Source organism: Myxine glutinosa, chromosome 10 (assembly GCF_964187855.1).
Source record: "Myxine glutinosa chromosome 10, kmMyxGlut1.1, whole genome shotgun sequence".
Lineage (NCBI taxonomy): Eukaryota > Metazoa > Chordata > Myxini > Myxiniformes > Myxinidae > Myxine > Myxine glutinosa.
Genome location: NC_136270.1, coordinates 79694025 through 79709184, shown reverse-complemented (window position 1 = coordinate 79709184; position 15160 = coordinate 79694025). Strand labels below are relative to the sequence as shown.

The following is a 15160-nucleotide window of genomic DNA, read 5'->3' as shown; positions in this document are numbered from 1 at the left end:
GTACGTACAGGGGTCTGGTTTACATGTTGGCTTTGAGTCATGTAGGTATGTGATGAGTAAAAGTAAAGTGGAAGGGAAGATGTGTTATAATTATGTACGAGGTAATTCACAAACTTTAGTGGCCAGACATTATGTACCCAAAGGCTTCTTGCTGGATGTTTTTACTTGCTTTCATCAGACGACCACCGGTTTTAGGGGCGAGTGGAGGTAAACTAACTGCCAAAAAAGAAGAGCAACAGCCAGCTATATGCCTATATTTTGGCCAGCAGATGGGTGTGCACCATACAACGACAAAACACGTTTGTTATACAACAAGCGTTACGCCTAGGTCCCCCGTCGGTGAAGTGATGTGACAAAGTGGAAGACGCAAGGTGGCCATCTTGGATTTTGACATGGCGACCCAATTTTCAATAGCGTTCTTCCTTATGCCGAGATACACCCACACACCAGATTAGAAGTTGGTACTTCGCTTATTTTTCAAGATATTCTGCACAAGGTTCAGACATACATGGCGGCGGCCATCTTGGATTTTGCCGTGGTAACCTAATTTTCAATAGGGTTCTTCCATATGCCTAGTTGCACCCACACACCAAATTAGAATTCGGTCCTTCGCTTACGCATGCACGCACGTCCGCACGCACGGACGCACACACGGACGGAGGGGAAAATCATAGTCCCCCTTTCGCTCCGCGGTGCGACAGGGGACCGAAATAGGGCAAATACCCCTGGGTGCTCACCTGGTAGAATAAAGCAGTATACTGCACTGACTAAAGGTATTTTAAACAGTATCATGGTATTTTAAACCAATTTCAATGGTTGGTAGAAGACAGGGCGGCATGTACAATCATACTGACGTAATCATAAGACTTAAAACAAAACCAAAAATCCCGATTCGCCTCCCGTCTGTGCTTTTTCTGGTCTTCATCAATGATCTCTCCGACTCTCTGGAAAATCCTCTCTATCTCTTTGCTGATGACTCCACTATCTGCCGCTCCATATCCCAACCCTCAGATCGGCAGGCAGCAGCCACTTCACTCTCTGCAGACCTGGACAATATCACAAACTGGTCAAACAAGTGGAACATGTCTTTCAATCCTGACAAATCTCACACTCTCACTTTGTCTCTCCGTAAATAACGTCTGGACAACCCTCCCATCTACTTTCTGAACAATCCTCTTGACGAAGTTCTGTCACTCAAGCTTTTGGGTCTCATCTGCCATGATCTTTCCTGGGAAAACCACATTTCCAAGCTGGCCTCCAAAGCCAGTCGCTGACTGGGCATCCTCCGTCATGCGAAGTCCTTCCTTGGCACACCTGAGCTCCTCACCACATACAAGGCTTTCATCCGTAGCTCAATGGAATACTGCTCTCCCGCCTCACACCTAGCTCGGCTTCACGCTGTTGAAACCAAAGCATTCAGAATCATTGGAATCTCCCACGATGAAGCTGATCCTGAGGGCCTTTCTCTCAATCACCGCAGGCGGGTTGGTGGTCTTTGTCTTCTCTCGACTCCTCTCTGGCCTAGCCACCCCAACCCTGTCTGTGCTCTGTCCCCCAAATACTCCTACAGGTTGCACAAGATCTGCCAGCAACCCTCTGATGGTTAAACTGCCGAAATCTCGGCTCTCTGCTCACCTTCACTCTTTCATTCCTCTTTTCTCCCGCCTCTGGAACAAACTCCCTCACTCCCTTCAATCCCACTCCTCCCTCCAGGTCTTTAAAACAGCTGTTCACCACCATCTCTTATCTTCCCCCATCCAAAACCTTGATCTTTTCTACCCCCGCTAATTCACCCCAGATCCACCTTGTTTGAAATTCTAACTTCTTTCCTGGAAGTCCTGGCAGTGTCCATATGTTTTATACCTCTCCCACCGCCCCCTTCCCACGCCCCCCCCCCCCCAAAGCCCTCGCCCTCTCTCAGATCTCTCGATGTCTCCATGTCTCTCGGTCCCTGCTCTCAAATGTTGTGTTTGTGTCCTTCCCCCTCTCTCCCCATCTTGTCTACCGCTCCCTATGTTATATGTTTTATGTGTCGGTTTGTCTTTCTGTGTGATTAATGTTCGCTCTTTCACGAGCCTCGATCTTGTATACAAAAAAAAAAAGAAAAAAAAAAAGCTCCCATTCTCTTCATGAAGGACATCGTGGTGTCTTTAACGTCCGCCAACGAATGCTGACAGACAGGACACCTGACGGACGGCACATACATTGAAGAATCACCCTGCCTGTGAAACACCAGGATGACAGTTTATAGCTGGGTCAGGATTCAATCCCAGGCTGGACAGCTTAGAGGTGAGTGTGCGTAGGCCATCCTGTCATAGTAATTCATATTTATATGGAAACTTTAAACCAGGTGATGTTCGCAAAACCAGCACATTTATTTCAAATCTAAAGAAAAATTGGGATACAATCACAGTATATTGACCTGTAAGTGTACCTTATGAAACACAATTTTGCAATAAAATTGTAACTGAAGGTTTCTATAGACCAGTGAAGTGATTCTGCACCATCTTGCTGGGTTTGACAAAATTGTTTCAAAATAACTTGGATTACACAGGTGCAGAAAATTCTATATCATTCTGGTTCTTCACAGCAGTTCAGTTATTTTTTTAGGAAACCAAACCTCTGTACACAGCAAGTCTCTCAAAATACAATGTTGCAAAGAACCAAAGTAGTACACCAGCAGAGTTGTGGGGATGTTACTCCAAAACAATCAAAATAGGAACGGACCTCTCACTGCCTTTACTTTTGCAGGCTCTGCATGTAATGCTGCAATGATTTCTGGATGGAGTCTCTCGAGACGAAGTCTACAAAGTTCTTGATGTCATCTTCTCGCTGGTTCAGCAACCGTTCTATGGTACTCTTTCTAATCATGGACTTGGTGATCTGTCGAGCATGGTCTGCGAGCACACCAATCGATCCATCAGGAAGCATCTCAGACGGGTTAAACGCAAATCGCAACTGGTGAAAAGGAAAAGAAACGTTAGCAGTTAACATTACCTGGGACCCGTAACCAGCGACCCATCTCCTCAGTTGCTGCCGACAACAATTGTGTCTCTGGTACCAGCCGATCTACAACGTGCAAAGACAGAGCCTCAGCCGGAGTATACATGGCTCCCAGACTTAGCGAGAGCTCTGCTGTCCGATTGCCAACCGTATTCGAAAGCGTATCTTTGAACCTGCAAACAAGCAACACCACAACTTCTGGTCATCCTCCATTCCGATCCATAATTTTCCATCCCCAACCTCTCCCCATCTATTTGAAGGTTGCGACAATGTTTATTTCCCTCTTCTCCTCCTGTGCGTTTATCTCTTTGTTGCATTCCTGTGTTGTCCCATTGCCCCACTTTCAGTGCATTGCCTTATACCCTATGGCACGTTGACTGGCACTTTGACTCCGACTCTTCCACGAGCCAAGGTTTTGTGTCCAAAAGTAGACAAATTAAAAATAAAAATCTCATTTCCTAATGTCAAACTGCATCTGCCAATCTTCTGCTTCTGCAACTCATCACTCCCACTCTACCTCAGACCCCTCACCCCCATTTCTGTTAAACATGACCCTCTTTCGTAAATCCATGCTGACGACCTTTAATTAATTTAAATTTATCTAAATAATTCCCATCTTATCCGAAATTAATGTCTAATATTTTCCGAACATTAAGCTGGGCGTCCCACCTGTTAGCATTTGTTGCTGGGCGTTATAAACCCATGGTGTCCTTTGCGAACAGTAAGCATGCTATTGCCGACACCATGGTCAAATTCCTGCACTCAGTCGAGTATTCTGTATTGAAGTGGAGACACGTCCAGGATTCTAACCCCTAGCCCGAGCCAATGAAACAGCCTCTGCATTTTTATGGGCCTAATGGCTTGAGGAAGATCAACTTAAAAATAAAATAGAACGAAACCCGGTAGAGTACATACTTCCTCTGAATAATTTACGTTTTCTATCTCACTGATAGGCCGGATCTGGATCCGGACCCCCAAAATCTAGTCTGCTTGTTCTTGTCACCTATCCAACTCATCCACCTAGTTTTGTCATACTCTGTCCACAACATTTTGAAATATTGTGCTACATATTGTTTTTGGCCCCATCTATCAATGGTGAAGAATCGCTTTCAAAAAATTCAAATATTCTCGTATCTGGATGTGGATTTTCGCCAAAATTGAAACGATTGTTCCTGGTAACACACCAAACGTATCCACCAAGTTTCATCCAAATCAGTCCGCAACCTTTTGAGATATCCTGCTCACAGACAAAGAGACAGACGGGGGTGAAAACATAACTTCCATCCACCTTTGATGGCGGAAGTAAAAGTTATCACCATTTCCCAACTGATTCGTTCACGATTGGCTGGTTTCTGAAACCATATTTTCAACTCCCATGATTTACCTGCACTGCCCACCGACTCGTCCAATCCCAGGCTCCAAAAAATTAAAAACAGACCTAACGATTGCTAGACTAATCACAAATACGACTAGAATGGCACTCGGTAGAGTGCATACTCCACAAGGCTGAACAGTTTGTTTTGTATCCACTTATAGACCAGATCTGGATTTGGACCTGAACCAAAATCTAATCGGCTTGTTCTCATCACCAAACCAACTCGTCCGCCAAGTTTAGTCAAAACTCGTCCATAACCTTTTTAAACATTATGTTATAAATCAATTTTCACCTGATCTCTCAATGGTGATCACTTAAAAATTAAATAATTATCTTATCCAAATCCATATTCAGATATTCACCAAAATCGAATCGTCCTTGTCACACACACAACCTGTCCACCAAGTTTCGTCCAAATCTGTCCACAACGTTTTGAGATATCCTGCTATGTATCGTTTTTGGCCCGATCTCCCAATGGTGAAGAATCACTTAAAAATTTCTAGTAGTTGAATCCCAATCCAGATCTTCACCAAAATGTAATAATTTCGTCCTCGTTACGGGCTAGCGGCTAGGGTGCCAGCTTAGGATCTAAGGATCCTGGGTTCGAATCCCGGTGGATCGCTGAATTAACGCCAGGGGGGTTGACTCAGCCTGTCATCCTTCCGAGGTCGGCAAATTGAGTACCAGTTCACTGGTAATTCCCTGTGTGTCGTAAAAAGGCGACAAACAGGGTTGGCGGCAGGAAGGGCATCCGGCCGTAAAACATTGCTTCAAAAAGGGGACCAAAAAAAACCAAAACAACAACAACCACGGTCCCCCAAAAAGACCAACCCCCGCTTTGCGGGGAAAAATGGCCTCTAAACGGTGTTTTTTTTTTACATACGCTACATCTCTGCCAAATTTCATCCGAATCTGTCCACAATCTTTTTGAGATATCTTGTTCACAAACAGACAGGGGTGAAAACATAACCTCCATCCACCTTAGGTGGCGGAGTTAACTTGTGCTACCACATACTTCCACTGGGATTGACTTTGGCCACGATTCCACGATATTCTCGCATGAAGTTGGAAAATATCGCATACGATTTTGTCCAGAGCGATTTAAAAAATCGCATAGAGCGTGTCAGTTGTCGCAGTATAGTTTTCAGGCGAAAGTTTCAAATCGTGTACTTACTACTGCTTTTGTCAGGTCTGGAAGTTGTCAAAGACTAAGCTATTCTAAACTGTAAACAGACCATAGCCATTTTAATTTCGCTTTCACTCTTCACGGTAGCTGTGACAATGTTTTGCGGCATTAAACGACGGCTTTTCGGCAACCACGTGTTCGCTGTCTGCAGTAGTTTCTGGATTACGCTTTTCCCGAAAATGCCACCGAAAAAGAGACCTCCGCAACCACAGCCTGATGGGCAAAGTATAAAACGATTCTTTATAGGTACCAGCAGTAGTTCTAACACTGAGGACAACCAGGATGATCCAGCTAGTGACCGTGCGCACTGTGCAGGGCGAAAGCGGGACCCGTGGCCAGGGCCGCCACAGTGCAGACAGCTACTTCCGGCAAAACTTTAATGACGTTTCAAGACAGCTGGGTCCTTAAATTCGGAGACTGGCTGAAATATGATGCCGATCAGAACAAAATGTATTGTTCACCGTGTAGATCGGAGAAGTTAGTCAACAGTCTAAGTCAAGGTACAAATAATTTCAAATAATTATTTTTAATTAATACCCCGAGAATAATAAGATTTGACGAGCCCGAGTAAAATTTTATCTCAAAACAATTTTGTATAATCCCGTCGTTTGGAAAAAATCTCCGTTTTGTACACAGGGAGATTTTCTCCCATTGCTAAAATCCTCCAGGATAATCCCTGCTTCCAAGGCAATATAATTGCCTGTTAATCGTCGCTGAACCTTAAGACTCGAGTCCCTTGATCAACTGCATACTTAAGAATAACAAAAAAATAACCACTTATCCCATACTGTAGTAGAGCATCAAAAAAAAAAAATCCGATTACTTATAAATTTCACAAGATCTCTAGTTGATGGGTTTTCTGGTAAGAAACACTTGTTCTAAACGAAGTGTAAGAAGCTCAGGTTACTTTCGACATTGCTGATAGGTGGAGAATGTGGAGGAGAAAGACGAGAGCCGTCACAAAGAGGTGAGTGCATGGTGGTGGGTGGTGAATGGTCACTGTAAAACGTCATACCAAAATGGAGCCACAATCCCTAGGCGGGTCTCATTCAAACCTATCATGAAACGTGGGTTGTTGGCCATAATCCGGTAGTCACTACAGAGGGCAAGGAGGCAGCCGCCTGCTGGACTTGAACCCTGAAATGAAATAACTTTTATTTAGTTAAAGAACAAGAATGCTGAAGTAAAATAATCGGTGGAATGGTGGCAAAAGCATGAGAGCAGCAACTGTTATATCATCTGTCACGTTAATTTTTTAAAAGTAATACAAGCAAAGTATTGCAGCATAAATAATGATCTCACATGGATTAAGGAACAATTTAATTTGATATCAACTTGGAATGTAAAATGAGAAAACTGACTGTTTCCAAATAGAATCAAGAATCGGTACAGACCCTCACCCTCTCCTCCCCTTAAGCAGGCAGCTGTTGTTGTTTGTCTCACACGATGATGATTACAATAGTAATGCCAATGATCGCCTTTAATGTGTTTCAATTGGCGAGTTTTGCTGGCATTGGTAATCTGATATTGGCATTGGTAATCGGCGCAGGCAGGTATTGCTATTGCTGTACCGGTTTACTGCATTAGCCAATATGGTATCACTATCGCGGATTGTCGTACCTGTAATCGGCACAGGCTGGTATAGCTATCGCTGTACCTGTAATCTGCATTAGCCAATACCGGTATCACTATCACGGGTCGCCATACTGGTAAGCGGTACAGGCCGGTATCGCTATACCTGTAAATCAGCACAGGCCGATATCAGTATCACTATTATAGATTGCCACGTCGGTAATCGGCACAGGCTTTATAAAGCACACACTATTCATATAAAATAACCAATTTCTTTATAAACAGCTGCGAGTACAAAGGAAAACGCGACCGCTCGTGCGGTGCTGAGGGATAAAAGTTAAAACCTACTGTACCTTCCTGGTACGTCTTGACGTCATACCTTCCACTGTTCCAGGGGTAGCCAAGTGTATCAAAGCTTTTTAAATCATGTAATCAAGGATTGTGAACAACTTCAATTTGTTGGTGATATACCGATTTTTTTTTTTTCAGTATGCCGGTATATTCAAATTTCCAATACCAGTATATCAATATGAACTAGAACAATGCGACTGTCACCAATATGCCTCCACATAGTCCCACAATGGATAGATGCAATCACTCTGCATATGTATGAGTAGGGGATCACGTTTGTGAAGTTTCGTGTTGATCGGATAAGGTTCGTTTTTCTATACAAGATTGCTACCAAACCACGTGACCTATGAAATCATCATTTTCAAACTATATGCAACAGTGCTAGATGATATTTGTAAAATTTTGCATTGATAGGGTGAGCGGTTTCAGAGATATAATTATTTAACATTTTCCTTCTATCCAATATGGCTGCCAAACCATCTGACCTATGATGTCATAAATTTAATATGAAAAATTATACTGATATAACCGGTATATCAATATATTTCCGTACCCTGGTACAACCCCTCCCCACCGCTACCCCCATGAGGGAGGTGAGGTGGGACGAGGGGAAACTATTTACGATTTTCACCTGTACACAGTGGCACCACGCAAATGGTTTACTGATCTCTGCTGGAAACACGGGATTACTAGCCATGGGAAAAATTACATTTACAACACTTCCCCCAATTTCCCCTTCTGGGGAGCAGGTATTTATAATAATAATAATAATAATAATAATAACAATAGTTGAAAAAGTGGACGTACATTGATGGCTGCAATGCTGGCCAATGATGAGCCATATAATTTGATCCATATCTCCTGTACTGCCCTCCAAAACTCACTGTAGTGCTCATTTGGCTTGTTCATCATGTCAAGTAGGTTCAAGCCCCCAGAGAAGATGTTTGGTACAGCCTGAAGGCAAAGTAGTGCCAAAAACAACAACAAATAAAACATTGTTCCTGAACTGCAAATGCAACATCCTGCTGATTTCGAAGAAGGAGGCATGCGACGGATTTGGAGTCACTATCACAATATGGGACAGAGTTCAAGTTGGATTAAACATTATACCGAGGTGAGGATTAGGCCTCGGCAATGCTTGTCCATCTCCAGTTTGTCCAACACAATGGCGAGCTCCGTGAGGAGATCCAAGCTCAAGGAGTTCACAGGTGGGATGTTGAGCTTCAGGAGTGCCACACCTGCACACTCGGAGCATGCAGTCATAAAGAAACATTCACACAGAGCCATCAAAATCTGCAAATGAAAAACCCACGGTCATTGTTGAAACCACTTATCCTTACCTGTCGCTTTATCCATCTCGACAATGACCGATCCCGTGTGCGACGAGTACCCGCATCTTTGCTGCATCGGAGTCGGACCAGAATAATTCAAGAAAACGTGTCCTTCATTACAACTTCGCCGACACAACGTTCCTGCTGAAGAGGAAAGGACAATTTGGAAACTAGAACGGCACTCAGTAGAGAACATACCTCAGCCAGGTGAACAGTTTACGTTTTGTATCCTAGAGTAGACCAGAAAATCACAATACAGAATCACATTTAATCAAAATCATCCTTCCACAACTTTTTGAGACATCTTGCTTTGTATCATTTTTGGCCCTATCTCCCAATGGTAAACAATCACTGAAAAAAAATTATACGAGACGGATCTGGATCCTCACCAAAATTGAATCGATTCTTCCTCGTCACACACACAATCTGTCCAACTAGTTTCGTCCAAATCCGTCCATAACGTTTTGAGATATCCTGCTACAGTCACGTGAAAAAGTAAGTACACCCCATGTAAAGTTTTGACTTTTTCAACATATTTCAACATACAGCTATTTGATCTTCATTTCAACAATATTGAAAGATAAAGGTGATATAATAGAACAAATATCATGAAACATTTACATTTTGTAGTCCATTGTATAATTCAAATAAACATAAATGCAAATTTCGCATGTGGAAAAAGTAAGTACACCCCTACATTTATCACTACTTCAAATACCTAAAATTACAATCAGGTGCACCAACTCAGGTGCAAATGATTAGAACATCGTTAGAGAGGATCTTGGAGGAACCTTTCTTTTTTAAACCTCAGACATTTAGTTTGGTTTGCTCTTTGTTGTTGAAGTGTGTGGCGTCACCATGCCTAGATCAAAAGAGCTCGCTGAGGCCTTCAGAAAGAAGGTTATCGATGCCTACGAGTCTGGGACGGGATTTAAAAAGATCTCCAAACAATTTGAAATCAATCATTTGACTGTCCGGAAGATCATCGACATGTGGATAAGATTCCAAACAACTGCCAAGTAGTTCAGACCAGGCCGCCCCAGCAAGTTCAGCCCGAGAGCAGACCGCAAGATGCTGAAAGCAGTCTCGAAGAACCCCAGAATGTCATCACGGGACCTACAGGTAGCTCTTGCCACTGTTGACGGCAAAGTGCACGAGTCTACCATTAGAAAGAGTCTGCACAAATTTGATCTGCATGGGAGGTGTGCCAGGAGGAAACCTTTGCTGTCCAGAAAGAACATCAGGGCAAGACTAAAGTTTGCCAATGAACACCTCGGCAAAGACTAGCACTTCTGGAACAATGTGGTCTGGACAGATGAGTCAAACGTAGAGCTATTTGGTCACAGTACCAAAAGACATGTTTGGCGAACACCAAAGACAGCATTTGACCACAAGAACCTGATACCAACTGTAAAGCATCGTGGTGGAAATATTATGGTTTGGGGCAGCTTTGCTGCATCAGGGCCTGGGCAGCTCACCATCATATAATCCACTATGAATTCTTCATTGTACCAGAGGGTGCTTGAGGATAATGTGAGGCCATCTGTCAGAAAGTTGAAGCTCAACCAAAGGTGGACCTTGCAACATGACAATGACCCAAAACATACCAGTAAATCCACCAACAAATCGCTGAAAAGAAAGAAATGGAGGGTTCTGGAATGGCCAAGTCAAAGCCCGGATCTAAATCCCATCGAGATGTTGTGGGGGGATTTGAAACGAGCTGTGCATGCAAGAAACCCCTCAAACTTCACACAGCTGAAAGAATTCTGCATGGAGGAGTGGGCAAAAATTTCTCCCAGTCGATGCCAGAGACTGGTAGACAGTTATAAGAAACACCAACTTGATGTTGTTTCTGCCAAAGGGGGCAATACCACCTATTCGAGCCCAGGGTGTACTTACTTTTTCCACTTGCGAAATTTGCATTTACGTTTATTTAAATTATACAATGGACTACAAAATGTAAATGTTTCATGATATTTGTTATATTATATCACCTTTATCTATCAATATTGTTGAAATGAAGATCAAATAGCTGTATGTTGAAATATGTTGAAAAAGTCAAAACTTTCCATGGGGTGTACTTACTTTTTCACGTGACTGTATATGTTGGTTTTAGCCCCACCACTCAATGGTGAAGAATCACTTAAAAAATTAAATAATTCTCATATCCGAATCCATATTCAGATCTTCACCAAAATCGAATCCAATCGTCCTTGTCAGACACCCCACATCTCCACCAAGTTTCGTCCAAATTCGTCCACAACCTTTTGAGACATCCTGCTATGTATCATTTTTGGCCTTATCTCCCAATGGTGAAGAATCACTTTTAAAAATTCTAGTATCCGGATCCGAATCCAGATCTTCACCAAAATCTAATAATTTCCTCCTCGTCAAACACGCTACCTCTCTGCCAAATTTCGTCCGAATCCGTCCAAAACGTTTTGAGATATCTTGTTCACAAACTGACAGACAGGTGTAAATGCATAACCTCCATCCACATTTGATGGCGGAGGTAATAAAAAGACTAGTCCTGGAGTTCTCATAATAAGAGATATCCTCACTCAGATGTGCACCATACGGATAAGATACAAGGGAGGATCAGATTCGACAATGACTCTTTATAACAGGCAGATTAATATATGTTGATGAACCAATACATCATTTGGTAGAGCGCAAACCTCCGCCAGGCTGAACAGTTTGTTTTGTATTCCACTAATAGGCCGGATCTAGAGTCTGACCTGAATCATTGTAAACTCAGCTGATGTAAACCAAGCGACACAGCAGCAGCACGGCACGACATAGCAGCATGGCACGATACAGCAGTACAGAGCAGCACGGCACGACCCAAACAGCAAAGAGCAGCACGTCACGGCGCAGCATTTCTGGTCTTCATCAATGATCTCTCTGACTCTCTTGAAAATCCTTTCTATCTCTTTGCTGATGACTCTACTATCTGTCACTCTATTCCTCATCCCTCAGATCGGCAGTCTGCAGCCTCCTCACTCTCTGCAGACCTGGACAAAATCACAGACTGGGCAAACAAGTGGAACACGTCTTTCAATCCTGACAAATCTCACACTCTTACGATGTCTCTCCGAAAAGACCGACTGGACAACCCTCCCATCCACTTTCTGAATAATCCTCTCCAAGAAGTTCTGTCACTCAAGCTTTTGGGTCTCACTATCTGCCATGATCTTTCCTGGGAAAACCACATTTCAAATCTGGCCTCCAAAGCCATTCGCCGACTGGGCATCCTCCGTCGTGCGAAGTCCTTCCTTGGCACACCTGAGCTCCTCACCACACACAAGGCTTTCATCCGCAGCTCAATGGAATACTGCTCTCCCCTCTGGGCTGGTGCTCCTCCTCACACCTAGCTCGTCTTCACGCTGTTGAAACCAAAGCGTTCAGAATCATTGGAATCTCCCACGATGAAGCGAACTCCAAGGGCCTTTCACTCACTCACCGCAGGCAGGTTGGTGGTCTTTCCGTCTTCTACCGACTCCTCTCTGGCCTTGCCGCCCCAGCTCTCTCTGGGCTCTGTCCCCCAAATATTCCTACAGGTCGCACAAGATCTGCCTGCAACCCTCTTATGGTTAAACTGCCAAAATCAAGACTCTCTGCTCACCTTCACTCCTTCATTCCTCTTTTCTCCCGCCTCTGGAACAAACTCCCTCACTCTCTTCAATCCCACTCCACCCACCAGGTCTTTAAAACAGCTGTTCACCACCATCTCTTATCTTCCCCCATCCAAAACCTTGATCTTTTCTACCCCCGCTAATTTCACCCCAAATCCACTTTTTTGAAATACCAACTTCTGTCCTGGAAGTCCTTGGTGTCCTTGTGTTTTATACTTCTCCCACCCCCCACCCCCCTTCCCACACCTCCTCCCCCCAAGCCCTCTCCCTCCCACACATCTCCTCCCCCCAAGCCCTCTCCCTCCCACACATCTCCCTGCTCTCAAATGTTGTGTTTGTGTGCTTCCCCTTCTCTCCCCATCTTGTCTTCCACTCCCTCCTTTTATATATTTTGTTTGTCTGGTTGATTTGTTTGTGATATAAATGTTAGCTCTTTCACGAGCCTCGATTCAGGATACAAAAAAAAAGCAGCACGACGCGGCGCAGAGCTGCACGACGCGGCGCTGCACGACGCGGCGCTGCACAATGCGGCGTGGCGCTGCACACGCGGAGCTGCACGACGCAGCGCAGTGCTGCACAGCACAGCAGCATGTCACGGCACAGCAGCATGTCACGGCACAGCAGCACGACACTGCGTGGAGCTGCACAGCACAGCAGCATGTCACGGCACAGCAGCACGCCACGGCACAGCAGCACGCCACGGCACAGCAGCACGACACTGCGCGGAGCTGCATAGCACGGCACAGCAGCACGACACGGCGCAGTAGCACGACGCAGCAGCGGCACGGCACGGCAGCAGCACGACACGGCGCAGCAGCGGCACGGCAGCAGCACGACACGGTACAGCAGCATTACACGGCACAGCAGCATGGCACGGCACCTAGCATTTGCTTTGCCCTGGAAGAATGCCGACTGGTACTTGAGCAAACAACGAAAACAATATTTAGCGTTTAACGATGTTGTGTGTGCACGTCACGTCACGTCACGTAAGCACAGGTAGTTTTCTGGGGATGAAGCTACTGCAGAGTTGTAAGTTGAAATTGTATCCTGAACTTGCCCCAGAAATCTCTCACCTTCACAATTACTCACCAGCCTCACCTTCTTTCAATCAAAAGCTCCGTTGCCGCTTTTCCACACAGTTGGCAAACATTCGTTCTTGTTTAGAAACTTTTAACCCTTCAGTCACATCGCTTTAACAAAGTCCCGTAGCACTTGAGAACACAATGAAGCTCACACGAACTAACTCTGAAACTACACCCACCAAGTGCGGGCACACGGCCCATGAGCTTCCCGAGTGCGGCGGCCATGGTGTGCGCGCTATCCGCTATGACGGTCACAGTCACAGGTCACCGAGCAAATCAATCTTTATACATGAACCCGCCCCCTACACCCATCACTTATGAATCCCGTGAAATCCTCTTTAAGTTCGTGAAATATTACCCCCTACCGAACCACGAGCGCGATTTATTATTCTTGGTTGTTGTTGTTGTTTTAGTTGTTGTGGTTGTTGTTGTTACTCCCGCCAGGGAGTATTGCATTCAATTGTGTGTGTGTGTGTGTGTGTGTGTGTGTGTGTGTGTGTGTGTGTGTGTGTGTGTGTGTGTGTGTGTGTTCGTGTGTTTGTGAACAAGATATCTGTAAAAGTTCTGAACGGATTTGGATGAAAGTTGGTGGGATGATTGCACTTGGGATAAGGAAGAATTGATTAGTTTTTGGTTAAGCTCAGGATATTATTCCGGATCCAGGAATGTTTTGAAGGATTTTTTACCATTGGAACATAGGGCTCATTTTTTTTACATTATCTTCTATATATTCTATATCTAACATTGTGATATGAAAATAGTTTTCATATTTGTTGTAAATGTAGTTTAAACTCGTGGTTATGCGTTAGAGCGGTGTATTTTTAGCAGCGTCGTCTTCAATGTTCATTTTTTTTTCTAATAAAAACACATTCTGTCATTTTAAAACCACCAACGTGTGTATTAGGTTTCCCCGTTTCATAAAATGTATCGTTTGATACGTATAATGCTTTAAAACTGTTTTTTTTTTAATCTCAGAAGAGATCTCAACATTTACCTCAGCGAATGTCAATCGCGGTGTCAGTATTTGATGAACTTATAAAGACTTAGGTAACTTATAAGTGTGACAAGCATGTGCACGGGATTCTTCCCAGAAGAATGAGTGGTCGCATTAGCTTGTACGACTTAAAATGAGCGAGTTTTGTTTTGACGTTTGGGCCAGTTTTACATGTTGTATCCCTAAGGAATGAAACGAACGTTTCCTGGCTTACAATTTTATTTGAAGTCATACATGCCTCAAAATACACTCACTTATATAGAATTGAACGCTGAATCCGAAAATGTAAGTGAAATTGCCTTGTTTTTTTTTAACATTATCTTCTATATATTCTATATATATATATATATATATATCTCTTTGCAGTGTCTGTCTTGTGTTGTCTTGTCTTGTGTTGTCACTGAACTACTCCCTCAAACTTTTGTGAAATCGTACTACTCCAACTTGACCCACGGCGGGAGTATGCGCTCTACTGAGTGGCGTTCTAGTTGTTGTAAGTTCGTCTCCTTCACAGCACGAGACGGGTTTTTAATCGCTTCTGTGTGTGTGTGTGTGTGTGTGTGTGTGTGTGTATATATGTGTGTGTGTGTATGTATATGTGTGTGTATGTGTGTGTGTATATATGTGTGTG

General features: G+C 44.0%; 1 protein-coding gene across 4 annotated transcripts; it reads right to left on the bottom strand.

Annotated features, from left to right (window-relative positions):
• Positions 1–2351: 2351 nt before the first annotated feature.
• ECI1 (enoyl-CoA delta isomerase 1) lies at positions 2352–13941 on the bottom strand. Of its 4 annotated transcripts, none has more exons than XM_068126707.2 (7): positions 13715–13941; positions 8828–8962; positions 8598–8725; positions 8295–8441; positions 6580–6701; positions 2998–3176; positions 2352–2897 (listed from the first exon to the last, which is right to left on the bottom strand). In XM_068126707.2, exons 1-7 carry the CDS (start codon positions 13758–13760, stop codon positions 2740–2742), a joined length of 915 nt encoding a protein of 304 aa, XP_067982808.1. In that variant the 5' UTR covers positions 13761–13941; the 3' UTR covers positions 2352–2739. The 4 variants fall into 4 exon arrangements, with proteins under 4 accessions (XP_067982808.1, XP_078641924.1, XP_078641926.1 ...); XM_078785798.1 differs by having other exon boundaries at positions 8828–8959; positions 13715–13867; XM_078785800.1 differs by having other exon boundaries at positions 13552–13782.
• Positions 13942–15160: the final 1219 nt, after the last annotated feature.

What these genes read in the sequence shown, in the direction of transcription:
- ECI1 (XM_068126707.2), bottom strand. Translation starts at nt 13,760, where the DNA reads ATGGCCGCCGCACTCGGGAAGCTCATGGGCCGTGTGCCCGCACTTG. An exon ending in CGAGATGGATAAAGCGACAG is followed by an intron (nt 8,726 to 8,827) that starts GTAAGGATAAGT and finishes CCGAGTGTGCAG; the next exon opens with GTGTGGCACTCCTGAAGCTC. An exon ending in CCAGCATTGCAGCCATCAAT is followed by an intron (nt 6,702 to 8,294) that starts GTACGTCCACTT and finishes ATTTCATTTCAG; the next exon opens with GGTTCAAGTCCAGCAGGCGG.